Source organism: Nyctereutes procyonoides, unplaced genomic scaffold (genome assembly GCF_905146905.1).
Source record: "Nyctereutes procyonoides isolate TBG_1078 unplaced genomic scaffold, NYPRO_anot_genome, whole genome shotgun sequence".
Taxonomy (NCBI): Eukaryota; Metazoa; Chordata; class Mammalia; order Carnivora; family Canidae; genus Nyctereutes; species Nyctereutes procyonoides.
The window spans coordinates 10,254,486-10,267,125 of NW_026575151.1; the positions used below are offsets into that span (position 1 = coordinate 10,254,486).

At 41.8% G+C, this 12,640-nt stretch overlaps 1 protein-coding gene across 6 annotated transcripts in view; it reads right to left on the bottom strand.

The window, feature by feature from the left end:
• ANXA3 (annexin A3) overlaps window positions 1–12,640 on the bottom strand; it is a 46,724-nt gene that overhangs the window by 13,259 nt on the left and 20,825 nt on the right. For all 6 annotated transcript variants that reach the window (XM_055313081.1, XM_055313082.1, XM_055313083.1 and 3 more), the window contains 2 exons: window positions 9,353–9,443; window positions 3,932–4,011 (listed from right to left, as the gene is read on the bottom strand). In XM_055313081.1, the coding sequence (XP_055169056.1) occupies window positions 3,932–4,011; window positions 9,353–9,443 (171 nt within the window). The remainder of the gene's footprint in view (window positions 1–3,931; window positions 4,012–9,352; window positions 9,444–12,640) is intronic.

Below are 12,640 nucleotides of genomic sequence, written 5' to 3' on the forward strand. Positions count from 1 at the left end.
ATGGGCGTGAACCACGAGAAGTATGACAACTCTCTCAAGATTGTCAGCAATGCCTCCTGCACCACCAACTGCTTGGCTCCTCTAGCCAAAGTCATCCATGACCACTTCGGCATCGTGGAGGGACTCATGACCACCGTCCATGCCATCACTGCCACCCAGAAGACCGTGGACGGCCCCTCTGGGAAGCTGTGGCGTGACGGTCAAGGGGCTGCCCAGAACATCATCCCTGCTTCCACTGGCGCCACCAAGGCTGTGGGCAAGGTCATCCCTGAGCTGAACAGGAAGCTCACTGGCATGGCCTTCCGTGTCCCCATCCCCAATGTGTCAGTTGTGGATCTGACCTTCCGCCTGGAGAAAGCTGCCAAATATGATGACATCAAGAAGGTAGTGAAGCAGGCATCGGAGGGCCCCCTCAAGGGCATCCTGGGCTACACTGAAGACCAGGTTGTCTCCTGTGACTTCAACAGTGATACCCACTCTTCCACCTTCGACGCCGGGGCTGGCATTGCCCTCAATGACCATTTTGTCAAGCTCATTTCCTGGTATGACAATGAATTCGGCTACAGCAACCGGGTGGTGGATCTCATGGTCCACATGGCCTCCAAGGAGTAAGAGCCTCCTGGACCACCAGCCCCAGCAAGAACAAGAGGAAGAGAGAGGCCCTCAGCTGCTGGGGAGTCCCTGCCCCAACTGAATCCCCCAACACACTGAGAATCTCCTGACCTCCAACTTACATCCTAGACCCCGAGGAAGGGGAGGGGCTTGGGGAGCCCTACCTTGTCATGTACCATCAATAAAGTATACTGTACCCAGCCAAAAAAAAAAAAAAAAAACACTTAAGCAATGAAAACCTAATTATAAAACAAGCAAGAGATCTGCACAGGCATCAGATATACAGTTGGCAAGAAAGCACATGAAAAGATTCTCAATATCATATGTCATTACGGAACTGAAAATTAAATAAACAAACAAGAAAATACCACTACATACATACTTTAGACTGGTTAAAATCCAAAACCCCGACAATACCAAATGCCAGGAAGAATTTGGAACAACTGGAACTGTCACTCCTTTCGAGCAAGAATGCAAATGGATAAAGCCACTTTGGAAGACAGTTTGACTACTTCTTACAAAACCAACCATTCTTTAACTATAATCCAGCAACTGTGCTCCTTGATATTCACCCAAGTGAGCTGAAAACTTAAGTCCACACAAAAACTCGTACATAGGGATCCCTGGGTGGCGCCGCGGTTTAGCGCCTGCCTTTGGCCCAGGGCGCGATCCTGGAGACCCGGGATCGAATCCCACGTCGGGCTCCCGGTGCATGGAGCCTGCTTCTCCCTCTGCCTGTGTCTCTGCTTCTCTCTCTGTGTGTGACTATCATATAAATAAATAAATAAATAAATAAATAAATAAATAAATAAATAAATAATTAATTAAAAAAAAAAAACTCGTACATGAACGTTAGCAGTTTTTACTCCTAATTGCCAAAGCTTGGAAAAGACCAAGATGCCTTCAACGGGTGAAACACACCGTCGTATATCCATGCAATGGAATAGTATTCAGTGATAAAAAGAAAAAGAGCTATCAAGCCATGAAAGACACTTAGCATATTAATAAATGTAAGAAGCCAATCTGAAGAGGCACCCTGCTCTGTGATTCCCACCATATGACATTCTGGAAAAGGTAAAAAAAATAGAGATGGTAAAGAGATCAGTGATTGCCAGGGGTTTTAAAGAAAGAGAAGGATGAAGAGTTGGAGGCTAGGAATTTTAGGGCAGTAAAACTACTCTCTATGATACTGTAATGGAGGATACATGACATTATTCATTTGTCCAAACCCATGAGTGAAACTTAAATGTACCTATGGACTCTAGTTAACAATAACGTATCAGTTTTCGTTCACCAATGATACTATGCCATAATGTACTTTCTGCCCCACTTTTCTGGAAATCTAAAAATAAAAGATTTTTATGCTCTTAAAAATAAAGTTTATTAAAAAACAGAGCCCTCGAAGGTTCCCACCAACTTTAATGTGGAGGCCTCAGGAACAAAGTGTGCATCTGTGCTTGTGCACAGACCCTCAGCACATCATAGAAAGATGAGAGATAGGAAAAGGGGAATTGCCTGAATTTTTTTGGAAATTTTTGGTGAACGAAATGTTTGGCTCTAATATGTTTTAAATGCATTTATTCCCATTTTCAAACATTAGATCCTTGTATGCCTGTCTCGTTTCCACAAGATTTCTTTTCCTTTTCAGAGCTGCCACCATTCTGCTGTTAGATTGCCTTTTTCTTTCTGTATATATTTTTTATTGGAGTTCGATTTGCCAACATATAGCATAACACCCAGTGTTCATCCCGTCAAGTGCCCCCTTCAGTACCCATCACCCAGTCACCCCATCCCCCCACCCATCTCCCCTTCCACTACCCTCTTGTTCGTTTCCCAGAGTTAGGAGTCTCTCAGGTTCTGTCTCCCTCTCTGATATTTCTCACTCATTTTTTCTCCTTTCCCCTTTATTCCCTTTCACTATTATTTATATTCCCCAAATGAATGAGAACATACACTGTCCTCCGATTGACTTACTTTTTTTTTTTTTATAAATTTTTTTTTATTTATTTACAATAGTCATACAGAGAGAGAGAGAGGCAGAGACACAGGCAGAGGGAGAAGCAGGCTCCATGCACCGGGAGCCTGACGTGGGATTCGATCCCGGGTCTCCAGGATCGTGCCCTGGGCCAAAGGCAGGCGCCAAACCGCTGTGCCACCCAGCGGTCAATCCCCTCCGATTGACTTACTTCACTCAGCATAATACCCTCCAGTTGCATCCACGTTGAAGCAAATGGTGGGTATTTGTCGTTTCTAATGGTAGACTGCCTCTTTGTTCTGTTCCATTGTGCACCCTGCTCCAGTAAGAAAAATGCCGACTCACTGCTACTACTACTAATAATCACGTTTTATGTGCTAAGTACTGTTTGCACCCCCACCCTCAATCTACACGAAACCCCCTGAGGTTGGTACTCTTATTTTAATTTTACAGATGTGAAAACAAAGGTTTTAAGGCTTAAAGTCGTTTGTTCAAACAAAGCTAGTAGGTAGCAGAGGAGGCTGAGAGTTCAGGTCCATTGGATTCTAACCACCTGCCCTGAAGCCTTACTCTCTGCTGCCTCCTATGGGTGTTGTGTGCTTGTGTGTGCGTGCAGATGGGTGTACACTTATGCACATAAACCTCTGAGAGTGTTTGCTTGCAGCAATGCCTCATAAATTTGAGTTTCTAGGCTCAATCTCTAAGGTTTTTACTATTTAAAATAATGAAAACCATATTATGATAAATTTTCTTGTGGCATAATGCCTCACGTTGACAAGTACTATTCCTAGCTTCAGGCCGCGGCCATTGTTGGAATTTTCTCACACATTAAGAGTTGTGTAAATCAGCTGAAAGAAGACAGTGAAATATGGCTTAAATTACTGCCTCTCTTATACACATCTGTGGTTATACCTCAACCTTGACCTTATCACTTTTATTATAAACTCATGAACCTGCTGAGAAGGGAGAGCTAGATGTGGCGTCATTTGGTCATATACTGACAAATGGTTTAGCAATTCTTCCAAAGGTAGCAAAGATAAAGTTGCAACAAGTCATTTTTTGTTTATTTTTATTTTTGCAGTTGTTTTTTTTTTAATCCAGAGACTGATACACTCATTTCTGAAGATAATTTTTCCATATCAAGTTTCCTACTTAATATAAGTGCTGACAAAAGAAATATATATTCTTTGGAGTCCAGAAATGAAAATGTAAAATGAACAAAATATTTCACGAGGAAAATTGCAATTTCATTGTCTCTGTTTGGTTATTTTTAAACTCCTTAAAAATTTTTTATCAAGCACACAGCTTATCAGGCAGCTAGGTAATAAAAAAATTAAAACTTACATCTGCCAAAGTCAAAAGAGCTTTCCGGAAATCACCAGATGTTTCAGAACTAATATCATCTCCAAGACTCTTCTTATATACTGAAACCAAATAAGAAAAAATTAAGCCTTGACAAACTGGAAAACATTATTACAAAACAGAGAAAAGCTTAAATGTCAACATTGGCAAAGAATGAGTACCTGATAAAATAAATCTTGCTTCTGTTTTTACCTTCCTGGTGCTTTTCTGATATGGATACATTCTTCTCATAACTCTTACTGTCGTGTGTGTTGTGGTAGATGCAGAAGAACAGAAAGAACTGCCATTTTAATGAAATCATGGTCCACTTTATCTGACAATGGCACTAACGTACGTGTCATGGAAAAGCCAGGGTGGGCAAGCTGCTAGTTTGCCTTCTCATTACTATGTCCTTCTTCCACAGTAACAGAACACTGTCCTTGAGCAAGACATAATGCCCACAACTTCAGACTGCATTCTCAGCTTTCCTCTTAGCTAGGTACAGCTCCACAATTATGTTCTTGGCAACGAGATGTAGGCAAACACACGTGACATTGCTGGGAACTCTCCATAAGGGACAGCCATGTCCCTCCTCCATCCTACTGCCTGGTTGGTAGACTGACTCTTAGAGCTCAGGCAACCACCTTGGATTTGAAGAGAAGTACTATGTGTTAGCAGCAGCATGGAAGGAAGGAAGAAGGGGCATGGAGTCTGAAAGTGTTGAGGAGCTACTATGCCAGACCTAGAATTGCCTGTGACTTCTTCTACATCTGGGAGAAATACATTTTTATCTTATCTGAGCCACTGTTTGTTTTATGGAACCTAAATTTAATTGTGATGTATACAGCCAGATAGTATTATGTGATACCTCTCAAAAATGAGAAAGGTACCCTAAAATATACTATTTCCCATGACAAATGCCAATTGTGTGTTCACACATTTTAGTACTAACTAGTTGTAGCCTCTCTTGCATATACTATATTGTGCAATGTCCACTGATTTTAAATCTCTTTTTGCTCCATCCATGAGGTAGTGATTCACTGACAGTCACTATATGCCTAGATGTAGCTGACACCAGGCAGCTCTTTGAACTCTGCCTGCAACATTCTCAAGAACTCTAACGGTCAGGGGCACCTGGGTGGCTCAGTCGGTTGAGCTTCTGTTTTAGGCTCGGGTCATGATCCCAGAATCCTGGGAATGAGCCCTGAATCAGGCTCCCTACTCAGTAGGGAGTCTGCTTCTCCCTCTCCCTTGACCTCTCTCTCCCCTTCTCATGCTCTTTCTCTCTCAAATAAATAAATAAAATCTTAAAAAAAAACTCTATGTCATATAAATGTCCTTTTAAGTCAACATAAGACAATTGTAGAAGGTATGAGATTATTTAATAGCAAGAATTGTGTTGAAATAGAAACTCTTCCAGCATGATTTTAGTCTTTTTTTTAACAAAATCTGTAATTTTTTAAAGTTTTTGAAGTCACTCAAATAAGCATAATCCATTTTTTATACAAATTATTTAAGTAATAACAACACTTAATAGGCATCATTTTATCTAACAGTTGTGATATTTTATCTATCCATTCTAATTAGAAATTTTTTTTTAAATACTAGAAACAGTTTAGAAATAAGCTATTTAGACTCTATAGTGTCATTGTACTAGACAAGCTACACAAGACACCTGGTCCTTTTATAAAAGCCAAGATGGTAGCCAACTTTGATGGATTTTGTATGCATGGGCCACCATTTCACGTTATATGACACCACCACCCTTGCTGTAGCTGACTCCCACTGCGTTGGCATCTGACTATAGGTAGCCAGCAGCCTAAGAGGTGACCTAGTAGGAGAATGTCAGCCAAAATAATATCTATTAGATGATGTCTTCCTGAGCTCATTGAATCTTCTCTTAGGGAGTGAACCATACAGAAAAGAGACAAAGACAGTATAGTAACAAAGAAGTAGAAAGAATCCAAGGAATAAGGCACAAAACAGAAGCCAAGAATAACCATAAACCAGGGGGGGGCAAATAAAAGGCTGAGTAGACAAATACCTTGTGGGAGAAGTTACTTGGTGCTGTCAAGAACAGTAGAAGCAAAAAGGGAAAAGAAGGAGTCACTGTAACAGAAACATCAGCATTGGGGCGCCTGGATGGCTCAGTGGTTGAGTATCTGCCTTTAGCTCGGGTCCTGATCCTGGAGTCACAGGATCAAGTCCCCCAGGAGCCTGCTCCTCCCTCTGCCTGTGTCTCTGCCTCTCTCTGTGTCTCTCATGAATAAATAAAATCTAAGAAAGAAAGGAAGAAAGAAAGAAAGAAAGAAAGAAAGAAAGATCGATCAACATAGTGAGCAATGGATGCCTGATGCTGAGGGAGCGACAGGACAACTGAATCCCTAGGGTAGTGCTGTGTCCTGAATTTCTGTAAAGCTTGGCTACACATGGCTGGGACTATTTCCTTCTTTTGCTTCTTAATTATCATTAATCCCTATCAATCAAAGTAACCTAGGTGCTGGTCCATTCCTATAGCCTTAGAGAGCTTACTTCACACAGATATCAAGGCTGCTGATAACTGAACTATTATCACAGGTCATATTTGCAAAACGACAGTGCTAAATGCTAGAACTTTCACTTGGCTCTTAAGATGACAATCTCAATCTTGAGGCTATTAATTCAATGCATACTTGAATTTATCCCCTACAATTCTGGGCACTGGAGCTACTGCAGCAGTCAAGAAAGCCAGACAAAATTCCTGGCTTCATGGAGCTTATGTCTTAGGGTTGTTTGTATGTAGATGCTGGATCCCAGAAAGCCACCAAGGGGTGGGTCAACTCATGGAGCAGTAACTCTTCTAAGAAACACTAGGAAGTAACAAGGCATCTTGGGATACAGCCACTGGTTCTGATGATTTTTTTTACGTGTAAATCTGATTGAACTGAGAAAACCAAATATTTTAAAAACCTACAATGTGCCCATCTGTGGCTATTATTAAGCAATTATCTCATCTACTCCAAAATCAGCCTGTATGCTTTATGGAGCTGGGATTAGGACACTGTAAATTATAATTCTCTTCTGTACCCCTTTCCCCTGCCCCAACTCCCTGCCTGGGGTCCACCACTTGGGGTAGAGGGCAACGGAAGGCAGGAGGAGAGAAGAGCAGGCTAGTTGTTTGCTATTCACAGCAGGTAAAGCTGTGAAGGCCTTTCATCCTGACAGCAGCAGGAGGTTCCGCTCCCAGAAAGAGCCAATTAGCACTGGCAAAGAGGGCCAGCTCTAGCCAGATGCAGCCCTTTCGCACAGATCTGAACTCCTCAGAGCCCCTGAGGCAACAACACTGGCAGGGTGGTGCCCCTCCTATGAGCTTCTAGTTTCTGAAAACCCCATCTCCTCTGTTGTCCCAGCCCTGGGATTTGTTGAGACCTCCTGCTATCCCTGTGTTCCCTTTACGCTTTTCAGTTCTCCAAAGGGTGTGTAAACAATTCTCTATATTAAATTCTATTAAAATGCCTAGTGCTCTTTCTGGTTTTATGGCTCCCTGATGAGCACATGAATAAAATAGTCATTTACCTATCATTGAGGCAAGTGAAGGTATTTACCTTCCAATGAGAATTTCTCAAAGTCACCTATTGAACACCCATCCAGGAGGCAGTATATCCCTTTTCTCGACCTCTCCTACTGCAGGACTCCCCTGATACACAAACAGAAACTGTGGCTCCCTTGGGGTGCTTGGGGAAGATTAGAGGACACTGTTGTATAATGCAGATGTCCCGGTTCCTGGCAGGGAACTTCTAAATCCTTGGAATTTCCCAAATAATAGGAGTGTCTTTGTTATTTGTGGCAGGCCCCATGGACCACACCTGAGTTCATGCTAACAGGATGATTCAGGGTAGGGGTTGGTCCCAGAAAGATCAACATGTGTAATTAGAAGCCTTGGGGCCTTGAGCCACGTAATGTCAGCCTAACCTGCAGGGAACAGAGGGGCCTGGAGATGGAGTACAGTCACGTGGCCGATGATTCAGCCATGCCTATGTAATGAAACCTCAAAAAAAACTGGATACCAAGGATCAAATGAGTTTCCCTGGTTGGTAATTATAGATCGATGTGCTGGGAGGGAGATGCCTCTTGAGGACACAGCAGCTTTGCATTTGGGACCCTCTCAGACTTCTCCAATGCAGGTCTTCATTTGACTGATCCTGATTGCTATTCTTTTTTTTTTTTTAATTTTTTTTTATTTATTTACGATAGTCATACAGAGAGAGAGAGAGAGAGAGAGGCAGAGACACAGGCAGAGGGAGAAGCAGGCTCCATGCACCGGGAGCCCGACGTGGGATTCGATCCCGGGTCTCCAGGATCGTGCCCTGGGCCAAAGGCAGGTGCCAAATCGCTGCGCCACCCAGGGATCCCCCTGATTGCTATTCTTTAGAGTAAAACAATAATTGTAAGTACGGGTGGCCCTTGAGCAACCGGTGTGAGCTGCACAGTCCACCTAAATGTGGATTTTTTAATTTTTCTCTTCCTTTTGATTTTCTAAAAAACATTTTATCTCTCACTTCATTTTAAGAACACAGTATATAATACATATAAGATACAAAGTGTGTGTTAGTCAACTGTTTATGTTACCAATAAAGCTTCCAGTCAACAGCAGGCTATTAGTAGTTAAGTTATTGAGGAGTCAAAAGTCATATGTGGATTTTGAACTATGCAGGGGGTCAGCACCCCAAACCCTTGTGTTGTTCAGGGGTCAACCGTACAGGGCTTTCTTGAATTCTGTGAGTTATGCTAGCAAGCTCTTGAACCCTAAGGAATGGTGAGAACACCTGACCTTGCTATTTGGTAAGAAGGGTACATGGCCTGGGGACCCTGAGCTTGTGGCAGGTGTCTGAAGTGAGACTAGTTCTCCGGGGACTGTGCTGTAACTTGTGGAGTCATGCTAACCCTGGGCAGTCTGTGTCAGTGCTGCAGGGACTTTCTCATTTTCACACAGCTAACAAGCAGACTATTAGGACTTTAGCTAATTATCCTGAATCCACAGGCTTCACACATTCTCTGAATGGCTCATCTCATTTTCCACATGAAAAATCAAGAGGCTAATCTAAGTGGTTTTTAACATATAGCAATATATAATGACTTGAATCTCTTAACATGGATGAAAATAGTTGATTGAATTAAGCAGTGATTGCCAAGAGCAAAATCCACTATAGAGGTAATGTTATAAGTGCAGAGTGTCAATGCTACTGTTAGGCAGCAGTTTCTAGCTTGGGTTATGTTCAACTTTTCTTGGAAAATCCATAGACCTTAGCCCATTTAAAAACGTATCTTTTATGTCTTGCCTTCCCAAAATGCCTTGTGAAAAAGAGCTTGGTGGATTTCTGGGAAAAGCAACACCAGCTCATCAGTGTGTGCACAGGGGTAAAAGTAAGCAGAAAAGAAAGCCACCTGTGTAGTAGGCTTGGGCAATCTCCTTCATCTGTCTGCTTGTTCTGGTGGTTAAGACTTCAATCAGTGCCTGTTCACTGGTTCCAACTCCCTAAAAAGGAAAAGGAGGTCTATTTTTAGAATACTTAAAAGGCTTAATTTCAGGCATTTCAGCCTTAATATCTTGTTTTATACAGATGAAGTTTTAGCAAATCAGCATAAGGTTGTATATTGCACTCAAGTAGTTTTCTCATTTTTTCATGTTTTCGTATGCAAATAACACAAATCATCTAAGCTGACATAGAAATTTTCAAGATTTCCTACTTTAGTGTGAAAATCAATTCAATAATTGTGGGAAGAAATAGTGTAAAAGGAAAAGCCCATGTCATTTGAGAGCAGATGCAAGCATTCAAACATGCCATTATATTTAAAAAGGGCTCTGCATTTTTTTTGAATGAGTTCATCATTCCTCCAATGCACTAAGTTGGTCAGCAGGTAACATCTTCATACAGGGAGATTTTTAAAGCCTTAATAATGTATGTTATGGGCCTAGTTGGTTTGGGGACTAGTTACCCCAAGCCTTGGTTTATATTGAGATCACTGAATCACACTGCGACTTCAAGCCTTTTACAGTAGGACTTGATCAAAGAAAGTCAATGCAGCTTATGAACTGAGGCTGAATTCCGTCCCTCTGTGGCAGAGGTTCCTAGCTGCCCTCAACATCTCTCCTTTTTAATTAATTAATTAATTCATTTAAAAACAGACTATTTTTTAGGTTAGTTTTAGGTTCACAGCAAAATTGAAAGGACCTCATCTCTTACTTTCCTTGTTTAGTAATAGAACCCTCAATTTTTAACTAGCACATAGCTACCCAAATAGATACTGTATTACTCAGCTTCCCTTAGAACTATGTTTATTCATATAACTAAGTGATAATCAATAGAACATCTGTAAAGTACCACATACAATTTCTGAGAGTCCTCAAAGAGAGAAAATGAACTCTTCTTTGTCTCTTACTGTCTTTTTAGCTGACTGGGATAAAGATACAATGCCCAGATATTGAGTTGCCATCTTTAGCCAACAAGTGCAATCTACAGGTTGAAGATGGTAAAACCTCAAGATTGTAGGAATCTGAGTCTCTGATAATGATAGTGCTATGACACCCAGCTCTGGACTGCTTCACTATGGATTTCTTTTGCATAAGAGAGAAATTTTTCTAATCCTTGTTGGTGAATCTAATCCTATGATTACATCTGCCCAACTGTCCCCCACGTGGCAGCCATAGAAATGTGCTGCTCAGATTTCATTTTAAGAGAATCTGCTGCAAATAAGGTAGTTGGTCCATAGACTCCAATTGCCATAGCTTTGGATCTGCCCCATAGTTTGCCAACAAGTCATGCTCCCTCCAAGTTGCTCTCAGCAAGTTACCGAACATGGAAGAAGTACCAGAGCTGGGTCATTTCTGCCCAACTTGGGACTTCTCCAAAGGGCAATCTTTGCTCAGGAGCTCCCCATTGGCCTGCCACAACTTTCTCAGAACTCTATATGGAAGCTCTTCCTATCTGAGCCTACTTCCTTCCCTCCCTCTCTCCTTTTATGTGTGTCAGAGACCTGTATTGCCATCTGAAGCTTCACCCAACCTATTCTGCTCTGTCTCCTCTTTATCCTTCATAAGATTTCCCCCAGGTAGTCTCTTGTGTATTTCATTCCATCTTGCTAACTGCTTCTTGGGGGCCCATATCTCTTCCAAGGAAGAGAAAGTCCTATCTCTGATAAGGAGTTAGAATACAGCTTATTCCTTGGACCTAGACTCCTTCCTGCCTCTTGTTCTTATCAACACATTTGTTGAGTACCTACTTCATTGCAGGTTTTCCTCTTAGAACAGAAGATACAGACCAAGACTGATGAGGTTCCCAACTGTGATAGAGATTTGCCTTTTAATTGAATGGACAAAAAAATAAAAAAACCAATAAGTGGGGTGGGGGGGACAAGCTAACTTTAGATGGTAATAGGTGCAATTAAGAAAATAAAACGGAGTGAACTGATAGAAAATATATGGAGGGAAAACATTCCAGATAGAAAGAACATCATATATAAAGACCTCAAGGTAGGAATAAACTTAGAATGTTCAAGCAGCAGAGAGAAGGCCAGTGTAGCTATAGAATTGGATTGAGGGGAGAGGGAGAAGAGGGTGTGGTGGGCAGTTTAATGGAACTTTATCAACTTGGCTAGGCTTCAATCCTCAGTTATGCAATCAAATACAATCTAGGTGCTGCTATGAAGGTATTTTGTAGATGTAACTAAAGTCCATTATTGTCTTTAAGCAAGGGAGATTATATTAAACATTTTAGGTGGGCCCAATTTAGTTAGTTAAAAGGCCTTAAGAGCAGAGCTCAGGCTTCTCTGAAGAAAAAATTCTACTTGTGGGCAGCAGCTCCAGCTCTGCTAAGAGTTTCAGCCTGCCCTTCCTGACAACCTGCCCAACAGATTTTAGATGTGCATAGTAAGATCCATACTTAGGTAACAAATTTCTTGCAATAAACCTTGGTGAATGGATTCCAGTTGGGCAAAAATAGAAGCAAGGGATCAATTAGGAAGGCACTGATATTGTCCAGTCAAGAGATGGTCGTGGTTGAACTAGAAAGGTAGTAACGGATTTTGAGAGACACACATACATTTCTGATAGATAGACTTGCAGACGTATTTGGGAGAAGAGCAAATGGACTTGCAGATAGATTTGGGGAGCTTTGGGATCCCTGGGTGGCGCATCGGTTTGGCGCCTGCCTTTGGCCCAGGGCGCGATCCTGGAGACCCGGGATCGAATCCCACGTCGGGCTCCCGGTGCATGGAGCCTGCTTCTCCCTCTGCCTGTGTCTCTGCCTCTCTCTCTCTGTGACTATCATAAATAAATAAAAATTTAAAAAAAACAAACAAACAAAAAAAAGATTTGGGGAGCTTTGAAGAGTGAGGGAAAGAAGGGATCAAAGGTAATCCTAGGTTTCTGACCTAAGCAATGGGGTGGATGATGGTGCCCTTTACTCTCCGTGACAACAAAGTAATAAATTTGACTCTGAGTCCAAAACCAAGGAAATGAAATTAGGATAAAGATGATATCCTTTCAGCACGGGAATATTTGGGCTCAAGGTTCCACAATCGTCCCCCATTTCAGGATTGTTCTACCACTTGGGTAGCACAGCATCAGAATGACATCCAAGTCTATCCTATTTACACCCATATCTCAAGTGTGCACTGGAAGTAAATCATTATTCTTGATGACATAGTTGAATTTTAGGCAGAAATGGTTCATAT